Source organism: Nycticebus coucang, chromosome 5 (assembly GCF_027406575.1).
Source record: "Nycticebus coucang isolate mNycCou1 chromosome 5, mNycCou1.pri, whole genome shotgun sequence".
Classification (NCBI taxonomy): domain Eukaryota; kingdom Metazoa; phylum Chordata; class Mammalia; order Primates; family Lorisidae; genus Nycticebus; species Nycticebus coucang.
This window is the reverse complement of record NC_069784.1, coordinates 134315966-134342542: the sequence shown is the minus strand read 5'-3', so window position 1 is coordinate 134342542 and position 26577 is coordinate 134315966. Positions and strand designations below refer to the sequence as shown.

Below are 26577 nucleotides of genomic sequence, written 5' to 3'. Positions count from 1 at the left end.
AGTTCCCTTGGTTGAGAAGCTGACAGTTTGGACTATGAAGGGGAGCATCTACGAAGATGGGTCGCTTTTGTTTAAACGCTTTAGGACTCCCTACCCCTACTGTGCAAAGTTCAGAATCTTTTTGAGCTTTCCAGGAACTTCAGCACCTGGAGCCACTTTTCCAGTCTCATCTCCGGTAGCCCCGGTGAGGCTAGCAGGGCTCCTGGGAAGAACAGCAATCCTTCTCTCAGCTTGCTTAGCCAGGAGAAACTCCATCTACTTCCCGATGGAAGGTGGAAGCCCCCAGTGGGCTAAGGCTAAAAGTCCTGTCCATTGTGAAATCTTTCCCCTGTCCCCTTGCCTGTGGAATCAACCCATTCCCTCCTCTTGTTTCCCCCAGTTTACAGTATACAACCCTGTACACTCACCACCCCTCCCCAAACCCAGAAAGAGACCTTGCTTTCTCTTGTTCTCTTTAACAGCTAGAACTTAATGCTTATCAAATGTTTGTTGTTGTTTTGAGACAGAGTCTCCCTTTGTCGCCCTTGGTAGAGTGCTGTGGTGCTCACAGCAATCTCAGACTCTTAAGCTCAATCAATCCTTGTTCCTCAGCCTCCCCAGTAGCTGGGACTACAGGTACCGGCCACCAAGCCTGAGTATTTTTAGAGATGGGGGGTCTGGATCTTACTCAGGTTGCTCTGGAAGTCCTGAGTTCACCTCAGATGATCCACCAGCCTCAGCCTCCCAAAGTGCTAGGATTACTTGAACGTGAGCCACCATGCCTGGCCCATTTATCAAATAAATGTTAATGAATTTTCATGATTATTACTCCAAAGCTTTCCTTTTTTTTTTGTAGAGACAGAGTCTCACTTTATCGCCCTGGGTACAGTGCCATGGCCTCACACAGCTCACAGCAACCTCCAACTCCTGGGCTTAAGCGATTCTCTTGCCTCAGCCTCCTGAGTAGCTGGGACTACAGGCGCCTGCCACAACGCCCAGCTATTTTTTGGTTTGCAGTTCAGCTGGGGCTGGGTTTGAACCCGCCACCCTCGGTATATGGGGCTGGCGCCTTACCGACTGAGCCACAGACGCCGCCCTCCAAAGCTTTCCTTAACCATTCCCAAGAGCTAAGTGAGGCCCCATCCAGAGAGGTTACAGATAAGGAGACTTGCAAATATTTGAATAATAACTAACATTAAACAGTCATCAAGTGTCAATATTAACTAGGGGTGTTTGAATAAAGGGTTAAGTAGCCTGGTGTTGTGGCAGGCACCTGTAGTCCCAGCTACTCGGGAGGCTGAGCCAAGAGAATCGCTTAAGCCCAGGAGTTGGAGGTTGCTGTGAGCTGTGTGAGGCCACGGCACTCTACCGAGGGCCATAAAGTGAGACTCTGTCTCTACAAAAAAAAAAAAAAAAGAATAAAGGGTAAGGACTTGGGTAGGGTACTCAGTTATGACTAGAATTTCACATCTATTGACAGTGGACTAGATGATTCATCTCTTTCCTAGGTAAGTCTAGCCTTAGCAATGATTGTGAGGAGGCGCCTGTGGCTCAGTGAGTAGGGCGCCAGCCCCATATACCGAGGGTGGTGGGTTCGAACCCGGCCCAGCCAAACTGCAACAAAAAAATAGCTGGGTGCTGTGGCGGGCGCCTGTAATCCCAGCTACTCGGGAGGCTGAGGCAAGAGAATCACCTAAGCCCAAGAGCTGGAGGTTGCTGTGAGCTGTAATGCCACAGCACTCTACTGAGGGCGAGAAAGTGAGATTCTGTCTCCAAAAAGAATGGACATGTGACTCAGTCTTGGCCACAAAGATGTGAGAGGAAAATTTTTCTTGTCCACAATTTTCCTCATTGTTTAAGCCAGTTTAAGTTAGGTAGGCTGTTCTGTTACACACAGCTGAAAGCATCTTCTATATCTAGTCAGACTTTCTGGTAGGATTTAAAATTTGTAGAAGGCATTTTGTAAATCATAGAGAAGCAGGGATTACTAATATACTGAAAAAGTATGGGGTTTCTAGATAAGCTGTGCAACTTGTAGGAAACACTTCATAGCAGAGCCAGAAAACTTTGTCACAAGGTTGTGGAGGGGTAAACTGTTGACAAGCCTGAAGAAGCTTCCTGAAGAATTTTTAAGTTGATTGAAAAACTCATGAGGTCCTGGGAACCTATAGTGAGACTTTGTAGACATGGTGGCTCACACCTGTAATCCTAGCACTTTGGGAAGCTGCAGCAGGAAGATAGCTTGAGGCAGGAGTTTGAGACCAGCCTGAGCAAAACACCAACACACTATCTCTTAAAAAAAAAAAAAAATTAAAACAAACTTAATTAGCTGGGTATGGTGGTCCATGCTTGTAGTCCCAGCTACTTGGGAGGCTGAAACAGGAGGATCACTTGAATCCAGAAGTTTGAGGTTGCAATGAGTTATGATGACATCACTGAACTCTAGCCTGGACAACAGAGTGAGAACCTATTTCAAAAAAATAAAAAAAACCAACAAAGTTGGAAAAAACAAAGACGACAACTAGAGTGTAGGTCCCAGAGATAAGGCAGAAAAGGAAAAAATTGGGTAACAGTGTTTCCCTCAGGAAAAATCCTTAGGGCCTAGGATGGTGATGGAATCAACAATCCTCCCTGCTAAGAACTCAGCAGCACAGTGAAAATCTCTTTTTTCCTATAATCTGGAATGTGTTTCCAGTCCCCAAACACATCAGAGTCCAAAAAAATTCAAGGAACTTTTCTTTGGCTTAGCTCTATTCCACCTCATTTTACCCTTACTCTCCAGCCATTCCTCAGTGTCCTTTGTGGGTTTATCTGGATGCTCCTTAATATATTCCTACTTTGCACTGGCTCCCTGGGTAACACCAGTCATTCCCAGGGCTTCTCTTACCACCTGTTTACTGACAACACTGAAATCCTCACATCTGACTTACCGGTCTCCTGTGCCAACTGACCCTCTCCATTTAAATTTCGTGTAAGGCTGGGTGTGGTGGTGGCTCATGCCTATGATCCTAGCACTCTGGAAGGCTGAGGTGGGTGGATTGCCCTGAGTTCACAGGTTGAAGACCAGGTTGAGCAAGAGTGAGACTCCATCTCTGAAAATAGCCAGGCGTTGTGCTGGGCACCTGTAGTCCCAGCTACTTGAGAGGCTGAGGCAAGAGAATCACCTAAGCCCAGGAGTTTGAGGTTGCTGTGAGCTGTGATGCCATTGCACTCTACGGAAGCTAACAAAATGAGACTCTGTCTGAAAAAAGAAAAATTAATAAATAATTTTTGTATAAACATGTCAAATTTCACATATCCAAACCAAACTCTTCTAGCTTTTGTTTCTTCTCTATTTATAATGTCAGTGATTACATCTTCTGTTCACTAAGCCAGCAATCTCTCTCCAACTCCATGTAGACATCACTTCCTCCAGGAAGCCTTCCAGGCTCCTGCATGTGGTGCCTCCTCAGCATCCCCCAACTAGACTATGTAAGAATCACAAGATGATCTCGTTATACATACTGCTTCCTGCACAACCCCTAGCAGTTTATAGGCGTTAATTATGTGTGAATAGGAATATATCTTTCTGTCCAATGCCTAGCACTGTTGAATGACATATTCTTCTGGAAACCAGGATACTAACTTGTATCCTGCCAGGAGGATCTATCCAGAATAAGCTGAGTAAATCTTGAAAAAGTAATTGCTTTTGTTGGGGGGGGGAGGGGCACAAGGGATCTATTTGTCCCCTATGGAGCTTTCATTTCAGCTACTCATTATTTACTCAAGGCTATGGGCCAGTTGGAGACTAAGAATAATGAATAGAGGAAAGAGAATATATTTTCTCCAAACAGTATTTGATAAGTTAAAAGAATATCCAAGTATATATATATATATATATATATATTTTTTTTTTTTTTTTGCAGTTTGGCTGGGGCCAGGTTCCAATCTGCCACCTTCAGTATATGGGGCTGGCGCCCTACTCACTGAGCAACAGGTGCTGATAGATTTTTGAATAGTACCTGGATCTAGAATCGTATGCTACCTGGGCTGGTGAGGGGAATGAGTGGGTAGATAGCCACCAGAATCTCCAAGTGCCATATGAGGGGCCATCATTATAGGGTGCTAGGGAGCCAGTCTACCCTGAAGGGAATTTGCAACCATCCTTAGGAGTCTAGGCCAGGTTTTAGCCAATAGGCCTAATTCACCAACCTACCATGTAGCAAAATCCCTCCTTTGTGAGGGGAGAAATGAATCGCCAAAGTGGATCTGCCCTAAAATGGAAGCAAGCAGCAAACTCTTATCTGGTAATCTCATTAGCCAGGGCTGTTTATGGGGATAGGCTAATTCTGAAAACAGAGTCATGAAAGAGCAGTAGGCAGTAAGGGGTACAGGAGACAGCTATTCATGAAGGAAAGAACTGAGAGAAAGTTATTAGAAACAATGACTTTGCATTATGCTTTGCAAAAGTGTCTCAGAATCTAGAGTTATACCAAATACCGCAGAGGGGCTGAGGAAACTGGCACCTACTCAGCTGAATATATGAGGACTCCCAGCCAGGACTACAGGCTTCCGCCACAACGCCTGGCTATTTTTTTGTTGCAGTTTGGCCCGGGCCGGTTCAAACTTGCCATCCTTGGTTATAGGGGCCAGCACCCTGTGTGTTCTTGTTTAACAGTAGCTCCAGATAAAATAGCATTGTTATAAGCACTTTACGTGTATTAACTCATTGAATACTCTTTTGGGGGGAGAGGGGGGTGGGGTGGAGGAAATATCCAAGCCACGGGGAAGTCTAAGTACTTTAAATCACAGGTAAGTGTAGTACCATGATTCAAACCAATTAGTTCCAAAAGACACTCACTCAACTTGAATATGATCTATCACCTCTCTTAATACAACAGCATAAGCATTCAATCCCAGAAATGGGGAATACTGACTAGAAAAGACAAAAATTGAGAATATTAAATTAACAGGTCTGTATTTATTTTTGAGAAAGTTTCACTATGTACCCTCAAGGTACAGTGCTTTGGCGTCACAGCTTGCAGCAACCTCCAAATCTTGGGCGTAAGTGATTCTCTTGCCTCAGCCTCTCAAGTAGCTAGGACTACAGGCGCCCACCAATAGGTCTATATATAGTCATAAGTTTATATTACTGGTTGAAAAATTAACTTCCTATCAATGATTATAGACCACCACCAAGACAGAGAAATTCCTTTTTTGTTTGAACTGGGCAAGTTGAAAGGACTTAACAATCAAAAGCCAAACAGGGCTTGGTGCCTGTAGCTCAGTGGTTAAGGGTGCCAGCCACATGCACGTAGGGTGGCGGGTTCAAGCCCGGCCCGGGCCTGCTAAACAAAAATTCCAACAAAAAATAGCTGTGTGTTGTGGCAGGCGCCTGTAGTCCCAGCTACTTAGGCGGTTGAGGCTAGAGAATTGTTTAAGCCCAGGAGTTGGAGGTTGCTATGAGCTGAGACACCTCAGCACTATCTACTGTGAGGGTGACATAGTAACACTGTCTCAAAACAAACAAACAAAAAAGCCAAACAGTATTTGATAAGTTAAAAGAATATCCAAGTCCATACCCAAGTGTAATCATATGCAAATTAAACACTATAACATCTTTTATTCACTTGAGTATACTGTATAAAATGTTTTTTTTTTCTTTTTGAGACAGTCTCACTTAGTTGCCCTAGGTATAGAGCTGCGCCGTCATAGCTCGCAGCAACCTCCAACATTTGGGCTCAAGCAATTCTCTTGCCTCAGCCTCTTGAATAGACAAGGTCTCTGTCTGGCTCAGGCTGGTCTCAAAACTTAATTGCTCAGGCAATTCATCCTCCTAGAGTGCTAGGATTACAGGAGTGAGCTACTGCACCTGGCCTTTTTTTTTTTTTTGAGAATCTCTATTGCCCAGGCTAGGGTGCTATGGAGCCATCCTAGCTCACTGCAACCTCCAACTCCAGGTTCCAGTGATCCTCCTGCCTCAGCCTCCCCTATAGCTGGGACTACAGACACTTGCCTTGGCTAAATTTTCTATTCTTAGTAGACCTGCGGCCTCTCTCTTGCTCAGGATGGTCTCAAACTTCTGACCTCAGGCAATCTACCACCTCAGCCTCCCAAAGGGCTAGGATTACAGGCTTGAGCCACTGTGCCCAGCCACAGTACATTGTAGCACATCACTTAAGACCAGATATACTTTGTCATTTAAACAAGCAAAACAGCAGTTAGTTTCAAATACCTCAGTTTTAAGTGTCACTACAACTTCTGAGAGTCCTTGATTATATTAAAAGTTATGTCTAAAATAACTATTATGCTTTCAGCAAAAATGCTTCATCTCAGCCATATATGAAAAGCTATTCAGGGCGGCACCTGTGGCTCAAGGAGTAGGGCGCAGGTCCCATATACCAGAAGTGGCAGGTTCAAACCCGGTCCTGGCCAAAAACTGCAAAAAAAAAAAAAAAAAAGAAAAGCTATTCAAAAGCCATCTAGCACCACAGACCTTGAAACTTAATGTTTAATTAATTCAGAGAAAATGGAGCAAACATTGAAAGTCTTCTACCTTAAAAACATTTTCTCTGGCAGGGCTTGGTGGCTCACACTTGTAATCCTAGCACTTTGGGAGGTCCTCTTGAGCCTACGTGTTTGACAGCACGGGTAACATATGAAGACTCTGTCTCTACAAAATACTTAAAATTTGGGGTGGCACCTGTGGCTCAGTGAATAGGACATTGACCTCATATACTGAGCGTGGCAGGTTTGAACCCAGCCCCCACCAAACTGCAACAAAAAAATAGCTGGGCGTTGTGGCGGGCACCTGTAGTCCCAGCTACTTGGAAGGCTAAGGCAAGAGAATCGCCTAAGGCCAGGAGCTGGAGGTTGCCGTGAGCTGTGATGCCACAGCACTCTACTGAGGGCCATAAAGTGAAACTATCTCTACCACAAAAGAAAAAAAAACCTAACATATTTAGGTGGATTATTTTCTGTATTTTCAAATATTTTATAATAGGCTCAGCACCTGTGGCTCAAGTGGCTAGGGTGCCAGCCACATATACCTAAGCTGGTGGGTTTGAATCAAGCCTGGGCCTGCCAAACAACAATGACAACTACAACCAAAAAATAGCCAGGTGTTGTGGCTGGCTCCTGTAGTCCCAGCTACTTGGGAGGCGGAGGCAGGAGAATTGCTTGAGCCCAGGAGTTGGAGGTTGCTGTTAGCTGTGATGCCATGACACTCTACGCAGGGGGACAGTGTGAGGCTGTGTCTTAAAAAAATAAAATAAAATAAATAGCTGGGCGCCGTGGCTCACACCTGTAATCCCAGCACTGTGGGAGGCTGAGGTGGGAGGATTGCTTGAGCTCAGGAGTTCGAGGCTTGTCTGAGCAAGAGTGAGACCCCGACTCATGAAAGAAATGGAAAAACCCAGCCAGGCGCCGCGGCGAGCGTCTGTAATCCCAGCGGCTTCGGAGGCTGAGGCAGCAGGATGCCCACAGCCGGAGTCTGAGGTTGCAGTGAGCTACGCCATTGCCCTCTGCTCAGGGCATAGGGTAGAACTGTGTCTCGACAAAAAAAATAAAAATAAAAAAATAAATAAATAAAAATTATATTTTATATCAATTTTTTTGTAAGTTAGGAAAAAAATTTGAAGTGCAGTCCTACACTCCACTTCATTTTGTGAATCAAGGCAAAAACTGAATTCAAAATCAGGCAAACAATCAAAATCAATGCATGTACTTAAGTTTCACTTTTGTAGTATGCTGAGTGGAAAAGAAGTCCAAGCAATTCAATGAAAATAAATGACAGATGATGAGCACACACCCAACCAAGCCAAAACAAAAAACTAATGAAGTTACAATAAAAATCTTTATTTAGGTTTGGTCAGTACAGGTAAGATATACTGGAGTCACAGAGCAATATGCATTAACAGGATACAACAGTTCATAAAAACTGAGTAACTATGCACACAAATTTCTTAAACATTCAGTCACCTAAAGAGAAAATGCACAGATGTATGGTGGAAAAACTGTATCTAACACTGAAACTACTATAGGACTCCATCAACAAGTCCACTTTTAGTGATAAAAAACTACTGTACTGGGCAAACTTGGCAGTCATAAACCCACATCTATTCTAACAAGTCTGAATGGTGCATAAGTATAATAACAGCATGAGTAAGAATGCCCTTACACAGCACAGCTTCTAGATAGACATAGATTTATACAGACATCATTGTGTTATATTTAAGGAAAGATTTCCATTTACAACTTCACATTAACTCATATAAAAATAACGTGACCCTACACAAAATGTCCTTTTAGCAACATTTGAAGTAATTGTTATAATTTCCAAAGTGGCAGAGGTATTGAAGCAAAAAAAAAAAAAAAAAAAATAACCAAACAAACAAAACAAACAAAAACAAAAACACACACCCACAAAAAGGCAAATTTTGACAAAAGTATGCATTAATTTTTTGGACAGTATCCTCTCCCAAATTAAATGACACTGTATAAAAATTTGCTGGAAAAATATTACAAAACTGAACCCTGTACATTTACACTCGAGTCCAAGCCATTCTGAACGTGGCGGGAACCCACAGTTCGGTTACCTTTCCCACTCACTGCTTTCTCCTCTTGAGGGTCATGATTGGAGTCGGTGTCATTTGAGTGGTGTGTGAGAGAGTTTTCACTGCCCGTGGGAGAGTCTACACTTTCATACCCCGCACTGAGTTGGTTTACGTAACTACTACCTCCTCTGCCAGTTCTCTCGTCTGAGCTGTTGGAGGCCTTATTACCATTCCCTGGAGAAGAAGGAAAGCCATCTTCAGCTGTGTTCCCCTCCCTGTGAAATCCAGACCCAGACGTCCTCTGACGGGAGGAGCTGCTGTTACTTGGTCCGTTTGCCAGCCGACTGCAGTCTTTACTTGTGGCCTCTGCCTGTTCTACAGGTTCAGAAGTAGTCCTGCTGGTACCTGGGGCCGAGGCTTGAGACTGCTGTTGGTACTGAGCCAACTGCTGGCGAGTCTCCTTCAGTTGCTGCTGAAGAACTAGAATGGTACTCTGCATACCTTCTACTTCTTCGTCAAGTTGAATGATGAAGTCATTCAGTTCTGTGCAAAGGAGAGTCAAACCTACTTTAATATGTTATAACACTGAAAAATATTTAAGTGCCTGCCTCAAGGCAAGGCAGTCAATAAATGCTTACTAAGTAAACAATACATTCCTAAAATCACAATATATTTAAAAAATTTTAAAATAGGCATTCAAGAAAAGTGTTTGTTTGCTTGGAAGTTGGATGCTCAACGTGGTATGTATACCCATGGACCCTATACCTATGAATTCAACCATGCAGACTGAAAAAAATTACATCTGTATTGAACATGTACAGACTTTTCTTTTGTCATTATTCCCTACACAATATAGTTTAATAATTTTCACAGCATCTACATTGTATTAGGTATTCTAAGTAATCTAGAGATGGTTTAAGCACACAGATGTACAAATACTGCACCATTGTGTATCAGGGACTTGAGCATCTGTGGATTTTGTTGTCTGTGGGACATCCTAGAATCATCCTCCCAAGGAATGATTGTATTAAAGCAACCAAAATTGATTAAAACCATCTTACTACACACAACTGATTACAGCCCCCCAAATCTGACCATTTTTACCCATGGACCTGCCATGACCAGGGCCCTAATTCGTCACCTACCTAGCCAGTGTCTTACCTTCACACCAGGTCTGGACTTTACGCACATAGTGGAGTTCTCTAACACTTCAAAGAGTCCTACCATCTAACCAAGGACTGTTCCACATACAAGGACAAAAGTCACAGAAAACCACTCCTTTGTTGCCATGTAAAATCACCTGGCTACTGTTCTTTGTAATTTACCATCAGACATACTAACTTTCAATTTATATTTTCACAGCTTGGATATTTTCCTGTTAACATTCCTCACAAAAAAGGAACCAGCACAGATGCAGCTACACTAGTGTAAAAAAGGATAGAGGCTGACAATTAAGTTTTGTCTTAGCAAATTTTTTTTGAGACAGGGTCTCACTGTCACCCAGGCAAGAGTATAGTGTCATCATCATACATAACTCACTGCAATTTCAAATTCCTGGGCTCAAGTGATCCTCCTGTCTCAGTGTCCCAAGAAAGCTGGAACTACAGTCATGTATCACCACACCCAGCTAATTTTTATATTTTTTGTAGAGACTGGATCTCACTATGTTGCTTAAGCTGGTCTCTTAACTACTGGGCTCAAGTGACCCTCCAGCCTCAACCTCTCAAAGTGCTAAGGTAACAGGTATCAGCCACTGTGCCCAGCCTGTCTTAGCAAATTTAAATATTGTATCTCTCATTCACTAAATAGGATCTTTTTTTTTTTTTTTTGTAGAGACAGAGTCTCACTTTATGGCCCTCGGTAGAGTGCCGTGGCCTCACACAGCTCACAGCAACCTCCAACTCCTGGGCTTAAGCGATTCTCTTGCCTCAGCCTTCTGAGTAGCTGGGACTACAGGCGCCCGCCACAACGCCTGGCTATTTTTTGGTTGCAGTTTGGCCGGGGCCGGGTTTGAACCCGCCACCCTTGGTATATGGGGCCAGCGCCTTACCGACTGAGCCACAGGCGCCACACACTAAATAGGATTTTAATAGGTATCATCAATTATATTATTTCCTAACTGTTGGAAATTGCCAAATGTTTCCAAGACTTAACAGTTAAAAGAAATGGTTAATAGTCCCTCTTTCAAACACTGAAATGTATACTCCTTAGTAATACAACATCCCTTTTATACTTCGCCAAACCAGCCCCTCACTAAAAACAAAACCTTAAGAAGTTTGCATAATAAACAATTAGGAGAGTGGAAAAAACACACTAAGATGGTTTTGTTTACTGACTCAACTAAGAATGTTTCACTCATAATTTTACACAATCATAGGCAGAGATTAGTATGTACAGAACCTAACCTATAATGTTCATTCCTGGCAGTTTTTTCAAGCCAATGCAAAGCTGAGTAAACTTTTCAAAACAAAAACAAAAAACCCTTACCATCCTGACTGCTTTTAAGCTCCTCACTATATTTCTTCTGTAAAGCCAACTCTGCTTCAAGTTGTGCAATACGTCCCTGGGACAGCTGCCTTCCAAGTTCTTGATTCTCCTGGATAAGCATTCGACACTTCGCCATTAACTTTTTCCCTGTTTGGCTGCAAAGGAAAGAGCCATCCATCACAAAAGGAAGATAAAACTGGATATAGCCTTCTTTGCTTACGATTACAGTGATAGATGTAACACATACAGAACACAGCTATGTCACAGCAGGTGCTGCCCTGTAATTACCATCTTCTTTTCTGGAACACATCCATCTTCTGCATTTCAGTATTTTGCCAATACAGCAACAAAAATAAACCCTCAAAGTGCCCAAATGGCCACTTTTGTTTCTATTACATCAACAGTCAATTCTGTAATCTAACTATTTTAATCCCAAATTGTCATGTGAAATAAAAACAGGCCTGATGATTATTAACACACACCTTGGATATACCATTACCACAACACAAAGGTACTTAGTGCTCTATCAAACAGATTTCTTCAAAAGGTACATGTAACATCAATCACAAATGTATGCTTCTCTAAAATAACACATAAAATCAGTATCTGCAAATATAGTTTCATCTCTCTCAAGAATATATTACATTAAGTGAGGCATGTTTCGTAATTTTTAAAAGCTTTAAGACTCTTTCTACTAATCAATTCTTCATTTAACTTTCTTTCTTTTTGAGACAGAATCTCAAGCTGTCATCCTGGGTAGAGTCCCGTGGTGACACAGCTTACGGCAATGTCAAACCCTTAGGCTTAAGCGATTCTCTTGCCTCAGTCTCCCAAATAGCTGGGACTACAGGTGCCAGCCACAACACTTAGCTAATTTTTTTGTTGCAGTTGTCACTGTTGTTTTAGCTGGCCCAGGCTGGGTTCGAACCCACTAGCCCCAGTGTATGTGGCCAGCGTCCTAACTACTGAGTATGGGCGCCACCCTCATTTAACTTTTTAATGTTTTATATACATGCTTTATTTATTTATTTATTTTTTTTAAGAGATACTTTTACTTTATTGCTCTAGGTAGAGTGTTATGGCGTCATAGCTGACAGCAATCTCCAACTCTTGGACTTAAGCCATTCTCTTGCCTCAGCCTCCCAAGCAGCTAGGACTACACATGCCCGCCACAACGCCCCGTTCTTTTTTTTTTTTTTTTTTTTTTGTTGCAGTTTGGCTGGGGCCATGCTCGAACCCGCCACTTTAGGTATATAGGGCCGGTGTCGTACCCACTGAGCCACAGGCGCCAGTGTATATACATTCTTTCTTTCTTTTTTTTTTTTTTTTTTGTGGTTTTTGGCTGGGGCTGGGTTTGAACCTGCCACCTCCGGCATATGGGACCAGCACCCTACTCCTTGTATATACATTCTTTTGAGCTGTCAAACGAGGGCATAAGTTTTTTTTAAACACTGATATGTAGTTAAGATTTTATTGGCTGGGTATGCTGGCTTGTGACCGTAATCCCGGCATTCTGGGAGTCCAAGGTGGGGAGCATTTTAAAAGTAATTATTCCTTTTTTTGAGACAGAGTTTCACTTTGCTGTAGCCTCACAGCTTACAGCAACCTCAAGTAGCTGGGAATACAGGTACCTGCAACATGCCCAGCTAGTTTTAGAGATGGGGTCTCGCTCTTGCTCAGGCTCAAACCTGTGAACTCAGGCAATCCACCCACCTCAGCCTTCCAGAGTGTTAGGATTTTACAGGCGTGAGCCACCACACCCAACCCAAAATGTTTCTTTTACCTACAGCATATATTCTAACTTAATATAATTCAATACAAGTTTGTAAATTAGTTTTCTTTTTTACTGGACTTCAGATTAATAGGGTTATTGAAAATAGCCTCTTGGCATAAATAAGTTTTCAGAAATCTATAGAACAGTGAAAATTGGGTTACTACTATTTAAAGGAACCAACCCAAAATGAAAGCCATGAGCAACCAGGAAGGAAGGGTTTTATTGTTTCACATAGTAACTCTGTTAGCTGGTGTTCCTGTTCATTGCCACCTCAACTCAGATATCCATTTTCATTACCACTCTTAGGCTTTAGTTTCAACTAAACACACACTTAGAAATCAAACAATGAGAAAGTAAAAGATAGACATGATTGTCCAAACAGTGGAATGCTTTCCACTATTATTATGTTCCCACAATTTAGTTTTCTTGTGAAGTATATAGAATTAGTGTTTCTAACTACCTAAAAATTATTTTATGTGAATTAAAGATTAGAAAAAAATTGACAACTGTAAAATGCATTAATTTGTGACCCAACTTAACCCCATATAAGAATGTCACCAATTCTCAAGCAGTAAAGTTTCATTTGAAAAGTCATATCAAAGGGTGAGTGCCTGTGGCTCAGTGAGTAGGGTGCTGGCCCCACATACCGAGGGTGGTGGGTTCAAACCCGGCCCCGGCCAAATTGCAACAAAAATTGCCAGGCATTATGGCGGGTGCCTGTGGTCCCAGCTACTCGGGAGGCTGAGGCATGAGAATTGCCTAAGCCCAAGAGCTGGAGGTTGCTGTGAGCTATGATATCACAGCACTCTACTGAGGGCGACAAACTGAGACTCTGTCTCTAAAAATAAATAAATAAATAAATAAATAAAGTCATATCATTTTGTCAAATATCTGCACTGAGATAATCCTATCATATCTAAAACTAGTGATTACTAAAACAAATCCTAACAAAACCAGTTTTATCTCTGCCATTTCATTAGCTATGTAAAATTTGTGCTGTGCTCATCTTATCACACAAAAGTAAAAATTATAAGCAATTATTTTTTAGAATAATTTTTTAAAATTAGAAACAAAAAAATCTAACCCATTCCTAAAACCAAATAACCAACAGAACAAATGTAATAGAAAATATTTCGAGGAACGGATTTATAAAAAGGAACGATCATACATTGCTTTCAGAAATCAAAGGGAAAAAAGCCAGGCTATTTTGGAGAGACATATATACAATATACATAATTACTTAAATGGTTAAATGCAATCTGGAAACTGCCAGAATACTGAAAGGTAACCCTGTAAACACTCTAAAACTTATGCAGGCTCATGAACTATTTTAACTAAAGTGGACATGACAACTCAGGGAATCTTTCTTCCTCAAAATTAAAACTGAGAAAAATAGAGAAGTTAAAACACCCGCACAGAACAAAACAAGATCCATTCTATTTGAAACATTCCAGGCAGGGATGACTGTGCACTGTTTCAAGTTAATGATATATTTATAGACCTTAACATGTTCTGGCTCATAGCCTAATTTTACAGAACAAAAGTAATTGTATAGGTGATTAAATTATGATTCATTAATATAATGGAAATACTACATAACCATTAAAAATGTAGCCTAGACATACTAAAGAATAAAAAAGAAAAAAAAAGAAAAATGCCCAAGAGATAAGGTGAAAAAACAAGCTACAAGTCATCTATATTTATGGCATGTTCACATTTGTTTAAAACCAATGTACATAAAATGATTGAATATGCATAGAAATTATCTTGATGATACCCAAGAAATTTAAGCTAAACCGAGTACATGTTAATAATACATTTTGTGAATTACTGCTTGCCTTACTAAGAATATACTTAAGCTATTTCTATTGTGATTGTAAATGACATAAAATATATACAAAATCCTTAATTGTAGACACAATAAGCTAATTTTAAACAGATTTGATTACTTACCCTGAAAACCCCACAAAATATAATTTTAGAAGACTTCTTGCTGAAAAATCACACAAACCACTTCTTCATCCCACCCTCTGCCCCACAATCAGTTACCTAAAGCACAGACATACAAGATACTTACAATTGATTTGAATGTTTAAGAGAGAACTTAAGTCACCCTTGTTAAAACTGCACTTAACCGTTGGGACAAGCTGGAACATTTATCTTCCACTCATCTTAGACTCCATTATCACCAAGCGAAAATTTGAACTGGTGACTTACAATGATCTGACGAAAAAAATTCACCTCCAGGATAGGATGGAAGCATGAAGAAAATAATGCCTCATTTATCTACATGATCAAATGAATTTGCTAGAAATGGTCACTACACCTTTTTTCAATTCACAAAATGTCTCACTTAGGCCAGCCCACAGTTCCAACACATTATCTTCTGGCAGGCACCCTGTGAAGCTGTCCCGCATTAATTTCTACTGCAATATCCTGGGACAAGTGTCAAAAAGTAACAAGTGTCAAGTCTCCTTGTCTTTTATGATACCAGCTGGAATAAAGTAGATCTTTCAAAAATGAGACAGAGCGCCTTTTCCTTCACTCTGAAGAGCACAGCAACAATTTTCCAAAATCAATCTGCTCTCCACAGCCCCCCCCCCAAATTAAAATGTTAGGAGTACAACAAAATCGTCATATATTCCTTGAACTGAAAAAATAAAATACCACTATTTCAAGGCACATTTAATTTAATATCAAGAGTGCAATACAAAAGGCTCAAATACAATGAAGGAACACATTCCCCCATTAACACCAAAAGACAATGCTCTTTTAACATGTGCCTGTCCAATGGAATGGGTATTTCATAAAGTTTGCTACTGGAAAAAATAACGCAGTGAGTCTCATCACAGCCAATATCCTTATACAATCTAGTTATGAAATGAATGTTTGTTTATAATGCTTGAAACAGTTTAAACCTGAATTTGAGACCACACCTTCACGTTTGTACAGTCCTCAGTAAGATTATCTACAGTTTTTGCAACCATTCAAAGAACAAAACCATTGATTAAAACCACATTGATGTAAGGCTCAATAAAGTAATATAGAGCCTCAAACTAAATGGTTAAAGTATTCACTACTTGTACTGACATCTATTATTTCTCTCATGACTATTAAAAGTTGTTTCTTAGCAAATGAACTCTTTAAAGGTAAAATTCACCTCATTTGAGTTTTGACCCAGAAGTTCAACAACAATCATGAAGTCCACAGTCTTATTGGCAAAACTGATATACAGTGTCTCTAAGTCACTATGCTCAAGGTTAAGAGCGATGCATTTTACATGTTCAATTCATGATTTAAAATCTCTAGGTTTTCATTCCTCCAAATTGTCTGAAGACACACTGTGCCACAGACTTAAGACTTCTGCTTCTCCCTCTATTTTCTTCAAACAGAAACATTTCTCAAGTGTCTACATGTTCTAGAAGGGGAATTTTTCGGAGGTGGCCACTTCTTCGGAATAGTCCGACGGCATCAGGCCTCTGAAGCAAGGGGAAGGGGAAGAGAAAAAAGCTGAAACACAAGGTTCATCTGGTAAGTTTTACATTAACCATTACAAGCTGGACAGTATAAGAATGTGGCTTTTTTTGGCTCAAAAAGTCTGAGTCTTGGTGTGGAAACGAGTACGTGGCTGTCCCACCACAGCTTTCTCGTAGTGGGACTGTCAGGGAAGTCTTGACTGGGGAGTATGATTTGTTTACCTATCAGGCGTAAACTTCCAGGCACTCAGTTCATTTTGGGCTTGTTCCAGTTTGTCTTTAGTCTGTTCCAGTTCACCTTTCATTTTTAGGAAAAACAAGTTGATCGCTGGGTCTACCATTGTTGATCTCAGTTGGGCAACACTCGGCTGCTGGACTTGCTTGAGGTACTGGATTTGAGTCTGTGCAAAGCAAAGCAAACAATTACTACCAAATTAAAAAAACAAAAACAAAATTCTTTCGTTCCCTTGATTTACCAATTTATTAAGCACCTTTCCTCCCTTTGATTTTAAAATTCTCCAGAGAAAGTACAAATTAAAACCAACTATTTTATTCATGTAGGAATTGAGGCCTTTGATTGTGCCTCCATATCTGTGGCCTTTAAATAAAGAGGCACTATCTTACTTTACAACCAAAACAGTACCCCAAAAGGCAGATGTTAAAACTAAAAAACAGAAAACTAAATATGCTGACAAGCCACCAGAAAAAAGCAGAGTTTAAAATATTAAATTATAGGGTGGCACCCATGGCTCAGTGAGTAGTGCACCAGCCCCATATACCAAGGGTGGTGGGTTCGAACCCAACCCCGGCCAAACTACAACAACAAAAAAAAACCCCAGGTGTTGTGGCGGGTGCCTATAGTCCCAGCTACTCGGGAGGCTGAGGCAAGAGAATCACCTAAGCCCAGGAGCTGGAGATTGCTGTGAGCTGTGACACCATGGCACTCTACCAAGGGCAACAAAGTGAGACTCTGTCTTAAAAAAAAAAACAAAACACACACAAAAAAAAAGAAGGACAAGAGAATCACTTGAGCCGGAGTTTGAGGGTGCTGTGAACTATGACACCACAGCACTCTACTGACGGTGACAGTGAGACTCTGTCTCAAAAAAAAAAAAAAAAAATTTTTTTTTAATCTAAGACTTACTGGAATCTCTTAGTTTACATTTTCTTCTTTTGCCTATAAAATTTGTTTTATGTTACTACTCCCTAAAAATATGCCAGGTAAAAGATTCTAATTTAAAATACAAATGAAAAAATATACAGTACTTATAACTACATAAATTGGCATTACAGCTTTATAAAAGCAAAATTCAGTAGAACCTTTAGCCAAAATAAAGCACATGGTTTTAGTTTTTTCCTTTCCTAGTAGATCTGAATCACAGAATTGTAAAGAGGAAGACAACTGTCCTAGTAAAAAGTGCTTATTTTTGAGAGATTAAGTAAGCCAATTGTTCAAGGATATAGTTTAGTGCCATAACCGAACTAGAATCTTAGTTCTCAGGCCTGACTCCCAGTCTAGAGCTTTTTCCACCATACCAGGACCCCTCTACTTACATATGAAACCTTCAATTTCGACTTCAGTTGTATTATTTACTAGTACACTAAAAATACATTTCTAAAACGTGAAATACAGTTATTAGCATTAAAATCATCATTTTTTTCATACCCAAACAGATCTGGTTCATGATTTTACTCCATAATAAGGCTTAAATGAGATCAAAGTTTAAATTTCTTACTATAAATTTACTAAGTGGATTGGGAATATTGAACAAACAGAAATAATCTTTAATTTACAAAGTTTTTTTAAACAATCTTTTAATTCACTTTAAGCAAAAAGAACAACTGCTTATTCATATAAGGCCAGCTGCTAAGAAAATTTAACACAGAAAGAATAAAGTATGTCTTCATAGTGCACACCATGTGCTGATATCACTAATTAAAGCATAGTCACAACACTGACTCAGATTCAGTTACTATTTAGGTTTACAACGTCCCAACAGTCAATACTTTCAGTTATGAAAAGAGACACAAACTTGGCTAGGACAAATTCCATGTGCTAGTGAAGAGAACACTAGGTACTGTATTTTAAGTCAGTTTTATTCCTAAAGCTATTGTGAGTGGACTGGCAAGACTAAATGAAAAATGGGAATACCACTACCTCAGTTTTATAAACAAAAAGTTATCAAGTATTATAAAAAGCTAAGAATAATAGCTATTTCTTTGGCTAACTTATGTCTTACAGTCAAATTTAACTAATACAGTCAAATTTAACTAAATAGATGGACTACTGACGAGCTTAGCAAAGACTGCATGTTGACAAAGAAAAAATAAAAAACTACATAACTAAAAGATCAAAGAGATGAACTAGCATGCCAGGCAAATAGAAGACTGGAGGAAAGAAGTAGAAAAAAAAATAAAGAAAATATACATATATTCCCAAGGAGCATTTTTTTCTACGCTTAGCTTAATCTGGTACCTCACTCCCATCCTTTTTACCCTTTAAATTCTATCTCTGCACTTCCATTTGACAGCTCCTCTAGCCCAGAGCATATGCATTTTCCAAACTGTATCATCTGAAAAAAAAAGAAAAAAAGCAAGCTCTCCCAATCTTGTCTATCAAACAGTACGTCCTAGTTTCAATCTAACCTCAATAAAGAAATAATCTTAGCCACTATCTACATTTGATACATCTCTTCCTATTCATATTACTACAATCTTGCTTCTGCCCAACCCTCAACTGAAACAGGTTTAACTAAAGTGGCCAATAGCATTCCTCACTGCCAAATCCACTGAACAATTTAAAGCACCTTATTTTATTGAACCTGATGCTTGCCCTTGAAACTATTATTTTCTTTACCTTTTGAAGGTGGGGGGAGGGGATGTTGCATCTTCTCAGTTTTCCTAAGACTTACATTCTGCTCTTTTTTTTGGCCAGGGCTGGGTTTGAACTTGCCACCTCCGGCATATGGGACTGGCGCCCTACTCCTTGAGCCACAGGTGCCACCCTCTGCTCTTCTTTTTAATTTCATCCGTCCTAGTAGCATCACAGATAGGAAAAAGCTGTGCCATCTGTGATTCCTCCCTAAATTTCTTCCTTCCTTCTCCAATAGCATCCAACTCAAGTCCTCCTGCCTATGCCTCTAAAATACCTACATCTCACCCTCATCTCCCTGGCTTCATTACCTCATCTAGACTATTTTAAGAGCCTCCCAAGGTTTTCTTGCTATAATCCTGTTCCTCTTCCTCCATCTTCCATACTCAAGCTGGAGTGATCTACCTAAAATGCAAATCTGAGCTAGGTGCCCGTAGCACAGTGGTTACAGCGCCAGCCACCCAGGCTGGTGGGTTCGAACCCAGCCCAGGCCAGCTAAGTTAACAATAACAACTGCAACAAAAAATAGCCGGGCGCTGTGGCGGGTGCCTGTAGTCCCAGCTTCTTGGGAATCTGAGGCAAGAGAATCGCTTCAGCCCAAGAGTTAGAGGTTGCTGTGAGCTGTGACGCCACAGCACTCTACCCTGAGGGCAATGTAGTGAGACTCTTGTCTCCAATAAAAAAAAAAGCAAATCTGACCAACGTTATAAATTTGTTGCTTAGAAATTCTTTAGGGGTAGCCGGGCGTTGTGGCGGGCGCCTGTAGTCCCAGCTACTCAGGAGGCTGAGGCAGGAGAATCACCTAAGCCCAGGAGTTGGAGGTTGCTGTGAGCTGTGTGACGCCACGGCATTCTACCGAGGGCAATAAAGTGAAACTCTGTCTCTACAAAAAAAAAAAAAAAAAAAGAAATTCTTTAGGGGCTTTCTCTCTTTCTCCTAAATAATAACCCAAGATCCGAAGCCCTGACCCTGAGTATGTCTTTTCACCCTCACCTGAAACTTCATCCTCACACTACACATAATCTGGCCCTTTCTTTGTGTTTTTGCTCCTGTTGCCCTGTCCATAAAAACTTACTCTGTATTATAATGGAAAGAATAGAAGCTGTTCAGCTGGCCTGTACAGAAGTGAGCTATTTAAAAAAACACGCCTGAAAAAGGTTAGGTTCTAGCTGAAAGAACCTTAAAATCCAGGCTGAGAAGACAAAGACGGGTGGAGTGTCACTAAAACTGCCAGTATACATAGGACAGATGGAGAATCAGGGGTACATTGACAGCACATACTCTCTAGGAAAATGCTAAGTAGTATCCGAACTATAACATCAAAAGGAAGAATCAGGGAGACAGAATTTCAGACTCTCTGCTCTGACAAGACCATTAGTACTATATATTCATACTCTACCTCCCATGTGTTAACACTTGGTAGTTACGATTCATTTTTTGCATAAAAATAAAAAGTGAAAAGAAACTGGTAGAAAAAGGAGAAAAAGTAGTGACATGATGGAAGAAATGATAAAGGCCACCCCTTAGCCAAGTAACAAGAAGTTTTTTTATAAAAAGTGAAAGAAGAGAAAATAGGGACTTTTATGGAATTGCAAACAATCTCTGCATAGGAAGCATAATCAGACTCTAAGAAATATTATACTGATGAGAGAAGAAATAGGAATAAGACTGTACATATATATATATATATATATATTTTTTTTTTTTTCAGTTTTTGGCCATGGCTGGGTTTGAACCCGTCACCTCCAGCTATGGGGCCAACACCCTACTACTTTGAGCCACAGGCGCTGCTGCCCCTGTACCCATATATTTTTGGAATTTCCTGTAAGCAGAATAATACTTCATACATTAAAAGAGTTCAATAAAATGTACCAAATGGGCAGCGCCTGTGGCTCAGTGGGTAGGGCGCCGGCCCCATATGCCAAGGGTGAAGGGTTCAAACCTGGTCCGGGCCAAACTGCAACAAAAAAATAGCCAGGCGTTGTGGCAGGCGCCTGTAGTCCCAGCTACTTGGGAGGCTGAGGCAAGAGAATTGCCTAAACTCAGGAGTTGGGAGGTTGCTGTGTCTCTACAAAAATAATAAACAAATAAATCAATGTACCAAATGAATGAAGAGTATATAAAGAATTCAAAAAATATGCAGATTAAAAAATCAGAAACGAGCTGCCTCTAATTGTTTTATATTTACACACACACTCGAATAGCTAAGGCTGTCAAAAACACCGTAAGATTCAGTCTGAAATTACCAAAACTAGATGACCAAATATGTCACTAGATTTTAGATCTTTTTTTTTTGAGACAGAGTCTCACTATGTTGCCCTGGGTAGAGTGCTGTGGCACCACAGCTCATAGCAACCTCAAACTCTTGGGCTTAAGAGATTCTCTTGCCTCAGCCTCCCAAGAAGCTGGGATTACAGGTGCCTGCCACAATGCCTGGCTATTGTTTTTTGTTGTTGTAGCAGCTATCATTGTTATTTAGCTGGCCTGGGCTTGAACCTGCCAGCCTTGGTGTATGTGGCTGACACCCTACCCACTGAGCTACAGGTGCCAAGCCAGATTTCAGATCTATTAACATATGGTAAATGGTACAAATCAAAGTTCTAACAACCAAAAAAGATACTACTATAGAAACTGCTCACACTAGGAATAGTTCTACACATAGGGGGATCAAGAAAGCAGACTACAAAGTAATTGGATGGCTTACCTAGCCAGGGGAAGTAAAGCTGTAAGAAATGGGCCGGGTGCAGGGGCTCACACCTGTAATTCTAACACCCTGGAAGGCCAAGGTGGCTGGATTGCCTGAGCTCAAGAGTATGACGCTGCCTCACTCGACCCAAGGGGAGAGATTCTGTTTCAAAAAACCCCCCAAAACAACAAAAAAACCTTATAAGGAATGAATGCTCCTTTACTGAATATACCCTCAGATGCTATCTAAAAAATAATAATTCGCAATATGAAAAATATCTAGATGGATACACTAATTCTCACAAAGCATGGAAATTTCCGAGAATAACTTAAAAAAACTTCTGCCTTCTTGGCCACAGAGCTATTTTGTTAGAGACAGAGTCTCACTTTGTTGCCCTTGGTTAGAGTACAGTGGCATCACAGCTCAAAGCAATGTCCAGCTCTTAGGCTTAGGCGATTCTCTTGCCTCAGCCTCCAGAGTAGCTGGGACTACAGGCACCTGCCATAACGCCTGGCTATTTTTTTTTTGTTGCAGTTTGGCAGGGGCTGGGTTCAAACCCGCCACCCTCAATATACGGAGGGGGCTGGCACCTACTCACTGAGCCACAGGCGCCACCTGGCCACAAAGTTTTAATCTAAATGATGAGATGCTATCTACCAAAATTTTACATCTGGTAACTATATGTGCAACCCAAAGTATATGTACCTCAACAGAATATACATACTCTTATAATTAGTATCATTTAAAACATGTTAATAATATGGATTAAAAACCAATTCTTCAATTAAAGACTTTTACAACTTGAAATACTTACAGTACACTCCTGCATCTCTTGTTCCTTGGTTGCTAGTCTCATCACAAGGATGTTTTCCCTCCGCGCAGACTCCTGCTGTTGTTGCTTTAGTTTTTCTTCAGACTCCCTTAAGCCAGTTACGTCATTGGCTGATGTTTAAAAGAAAAAAAACCCAAACATTGTAAATGTAATTTCAAGATCAAACTGGACTAATTAGAAGATAATTTTTCTTTTTTTTATTAAATCATAGCTATGAACATTAATGTGTTGGTTTTATATACAATTTGAAATACTTTCAGTTTTGGCCAGGGCCGGGCTTGAACCCACTTACAATTTGAAATACTTTCATCAAACAGGTTAACATAGCCTTCATGGCATTTTCTTAGTTACTGTGTTAAGACATTTGTATTCTACATTTAGGTTCCACATGTACCCCTGTAAGATGCACCATAGGTGTAGTCCCACCCATCACCCTCCCTCCACCCATCCTCCCCCTTCCCTCTCTATCCTCTTTCTCCATATTCTTGGACTATAATTGAAATTCAATTATGTCAATTGAAATTCATATGAAAGCTATAACTTGCTTTCATAGTAAGGCTGAGTACATTGGATACTTTTTCTTCCTTTCTTGAGATACTCTGCTAAGAAGAGTATGTTCCAGTTCCATCGTGTAAACATGAAAGAGGTAAAGTCTCCATCTTTCTTTAAGGCTGCATAATATTCCACGGTGTACATATCCCACAATTTATTAATCCATTCATGGGTTGATGGGCACTTGGGCTTCTTCTATGACTTAGCAATTATGAATTGGGCTGTACAAAAGGTAATTCTAAGTACCTCTGGTGAAAGTAACAAAAACTAGGGTCAAAAAATTCCAAGTCTAGGGTGGCACCTGTGGCTCAGTGAGTGGGGCGCCAGCCCCATATACTGAGGGTGGCAGGTTCAGGCCCACCCCCTGCCAACTGCAACAAAAAATAGTGGGGCATTGTGGCGGGCACCTGTCGTCCCGGGTGCTCAGGAGGCTGAGGCAAGAGAATCACCTGGGCCCAAAAGCTGGAGGTTGCTGTGAAGCTGTGTGACGCAGGGAACTCTACCGTGGGCGATAAAGTGAGAGTCTGTCTCTAAAAAAAAAAAAATAAAAAAATTCCAAGTCTTCAAGATTTCCATCCTAACCACTTATGTGACACGGATATTTGTTTCGAGTCTTAAGAGTGGATTATCGTGCTCCACAACTATCCAATACGGTACCAGGTGGAATTATATTTTTGTAGTTTCATTGGTTCCAAAGAGAACACAGGAAACGGCATTATCTGCATTTGTTTATATTACACAGTATTCACAAAATCCTAATTGGTAATTTTTAACCTATGCAACATAAAAACAACAATAACTGCATGGACAATTAGTATTGTAAACTTTCATAATGTTCACAACTTGTGTAGATTATAACATAGTCATATAATTACTGTAACTTCATGATATTAAGCTTTCTGAACTAAGAAAACAATATATTTTTTTTTGAACTAAGAAAACACTTTTTTTTTTTTGAGACAGGGTCTTATTATGTCGCCCTTGGTGGAGTGCTGTGGCGTCATAACTCATAGCAACCTCAAACTCTTGGGCTTAAGCGATTCTCTTGCTTTAGCCTCCCAAGTAGCTGGGACTATAGGGGCCTGCCACAACGCCCAGCTATTTTTTTTTTTTTTTAATTTTTTTCTCACCACCGTCATCTTTTCTATTCTTTTTTGTTTGTTTTGTTTAGAGACAGAGTCTCACTTTATTGCCCTTGATGTGGTGTCATAGTTCACAGCAACCTCCAACTCCCGGGCTTAGGCGATTCCTTTGCCTCAGCCTCCCGAGTAGCTGGGACTACAGATGCCCGCCACAACACCCAGCTATTTTCTTGTTGCAGTTCAGCTGGGGCTGGGTTTGAACCAACCACACTCAGTATATGGGGCCGGCGCGCTACCAGCTGAGCCACAGGTGCCACCCATGCCCAGCTGTTTTTTGTGTTGCAGTTGTCATCGTTTTTAGCAGGCCTGGGCAGCTTTCAAAACTGCCAGCCTCAGTGTTATGTGGCCAGCACCCTAACCCCTGCTATGGGCACCGAGCCCACATATAGTTTTTATACTCTCAAATAGTATGTTGTTCAAACTCTGTGAAAAGTGACAGACTAAAATGGTTTACAATTATAAACTCTGTTGGTATTATTTATAGCAGGTTTGAAATGATCTGTAAATATATAACTATATCCTAATGTTTTAATTTAAGCTCTCATGTATCTATCATTGGTTGTTTCTATGTTATCTCTCTTTTAAACTAAACTCATGCTTCAATTCAAATTCCTACCTAGAAAGGGTTAGGAATAGATAAAAGAGAGTTTCAAGTAGTTATGAGTTATCCTACCTATACTCTGTCAGAACCTTGCACATAATTTTGCTAGAATGGTACAATTATTACATGTCTGTCCTCCTCACTGAGAACTCCTCAACAGAAATTGTCTCATTCATCTTTATATTTTCCAGTAACCAACACGGGGCCTAGACATACCTCTTATAAACAAAATGTGTGAGCTTAAGCGTTTGATTTAATAAACCAATTATTCCATGTTTGTAACAACAGTCTAAAAGGAGACTATTCATAGTCTTTAGAAAGCTAAAATTCATACTTACAGTTAAGATCTGTGTACTTGCCCTCCAAAGCTTGTACATATGCTTCATATTGTTTCCATCTAGTACAAAAATAAATCCATACATTAGTTATGTTGAAATTGCTTTTATTAAATAGACTAGAAAATCATATCCATAAATTTATAGATTTCCTGAGAATGAATTCTGCTTTTTAATCTTGAGATTATAATTTTTTTTTTTTTTTTGAGACAAAGTCTCACTATGTCACCCTGGATGGCATCACAGCTCACAGCAACCTCAAACTTTTGGGCTGAAGTGATTTCTCTTGCCTCCCAAATAGCTGGGACTACAGGCGCCCACCACAACGCTCAGCTACTGAGATAATTACAACTGTAATTTAACCAATAATAAATCTGTCCCTTCATTATTCTTTCTCATTTTATAGGAAACAAGTAAAAGGAGATATAAACAGAAATTGTTCTCTGCTAAGAACATGCCAAGCATGTTCCTCTGGGTGAAACCACACCCTAGATTCATTCTATTATCACTGATGCTCAGGACAATACCTGAATTATAGAAGCTGAATCAAACCCTACTGTTGCTTTCAAATATGCTGTTCACCTAAAACAAAAAGCATATAAAAGTGCCTGCTCAGCACCTGTAGCTCAATGGTTACAGCGCCAGCCCCCTGCACCAGTGTTGGTGAGTTGAAACCTGGACCAGGTTTCAAACAAACAAACGCCTAATTACATGGGGCTAAAGCTTCTTCTGTAAAAAAACAAAAAAAAAAGTGGCTCTCTCACATACATATACTACCAACAACTCGAAGCAATAAACAATATTTTCTAACTCTCTTTTTTTTTAAGAGATAGGGTCTAGTTCTGTCATCTAGGCTGCAGTGCAGTGGTGTAATGATAGCGAGGTGAAAACTTGAACTCCCAGTCTCAAGTGATCCTCCTACCAAGACATCCCAAACTGCTAGTTTTTACAGGCATGAGCCACCATTCTGGCCGATTTTCCCAGTCCTATGTTTAAACAACTTGTAATGGAGGGTACCCTGCCCTGAATGTCTGCTTACTTAAGAGCCATGTTTTCAAACTGCTCTTTAGTTACAGTTAACTAAATTCACGTTTAGGAAAATAAGCTTGCTATGAGACTAGTATTACAATGTAACAAACAAAATTTCCTAATACCAACCTGATATACCTTCACCAAAACCATATCTTTTTTTATGGCCTCTATGACCTAGGACAATGACAAATGTTTAGGGATGAATAAGTCTTCTGTGGAGGCCATGAGAGAACTATTATTTATGGCTGGGTGCTGCGGCTCACGCCTATAATCCT

The 26577-nt window shown here is 40.4% G+C and overlaps 1 protein-coding gene across 4 annotated transcripts in view; it reads right to left on the bottom strand.

Moving 5' to 3' along the window:
- Window positions 1–7797: 7797 nt before the first annotated feature.
- The window catches only part of WTAP (WT1 associated protein), a 36194-nt gene continuing 17414 nt past the window's right edge, over window positions 7798–26577 (bottom strand). For 3 of the 4 annotated variants that reach the window (XM_053592960.1, XM_053592959.1, XM_053592961.1), the window contains 5 exons: window positions 25274–25332; window positions 22623–22750; window positions 16473–16651; window positions 11001–11155; window positions 7798–9056 (listed from right to left, as the gene is read on the bottom strand). In XM_053592960.1, the coding sequence (XP_053448935.1) occupies window positions 8479–9056; window positions 11001–11155; window positions 16473–16651; window positions 22623–22750; window positions 25274–25332 (1099 nt within the window). In that variant the 3' untranslated portion in view covers window positions 7798–8478. Of the gene's footprint in view, window positions 9057–11000; window positions 11156–15446; window positions 16254–16472; window positions 16652–22622; window positions 22751–25273; window positions 25333–26577 lie in introns of those variants that run through there. The other variant, XM_053592963.1, reaches the window with a different exon arrangement.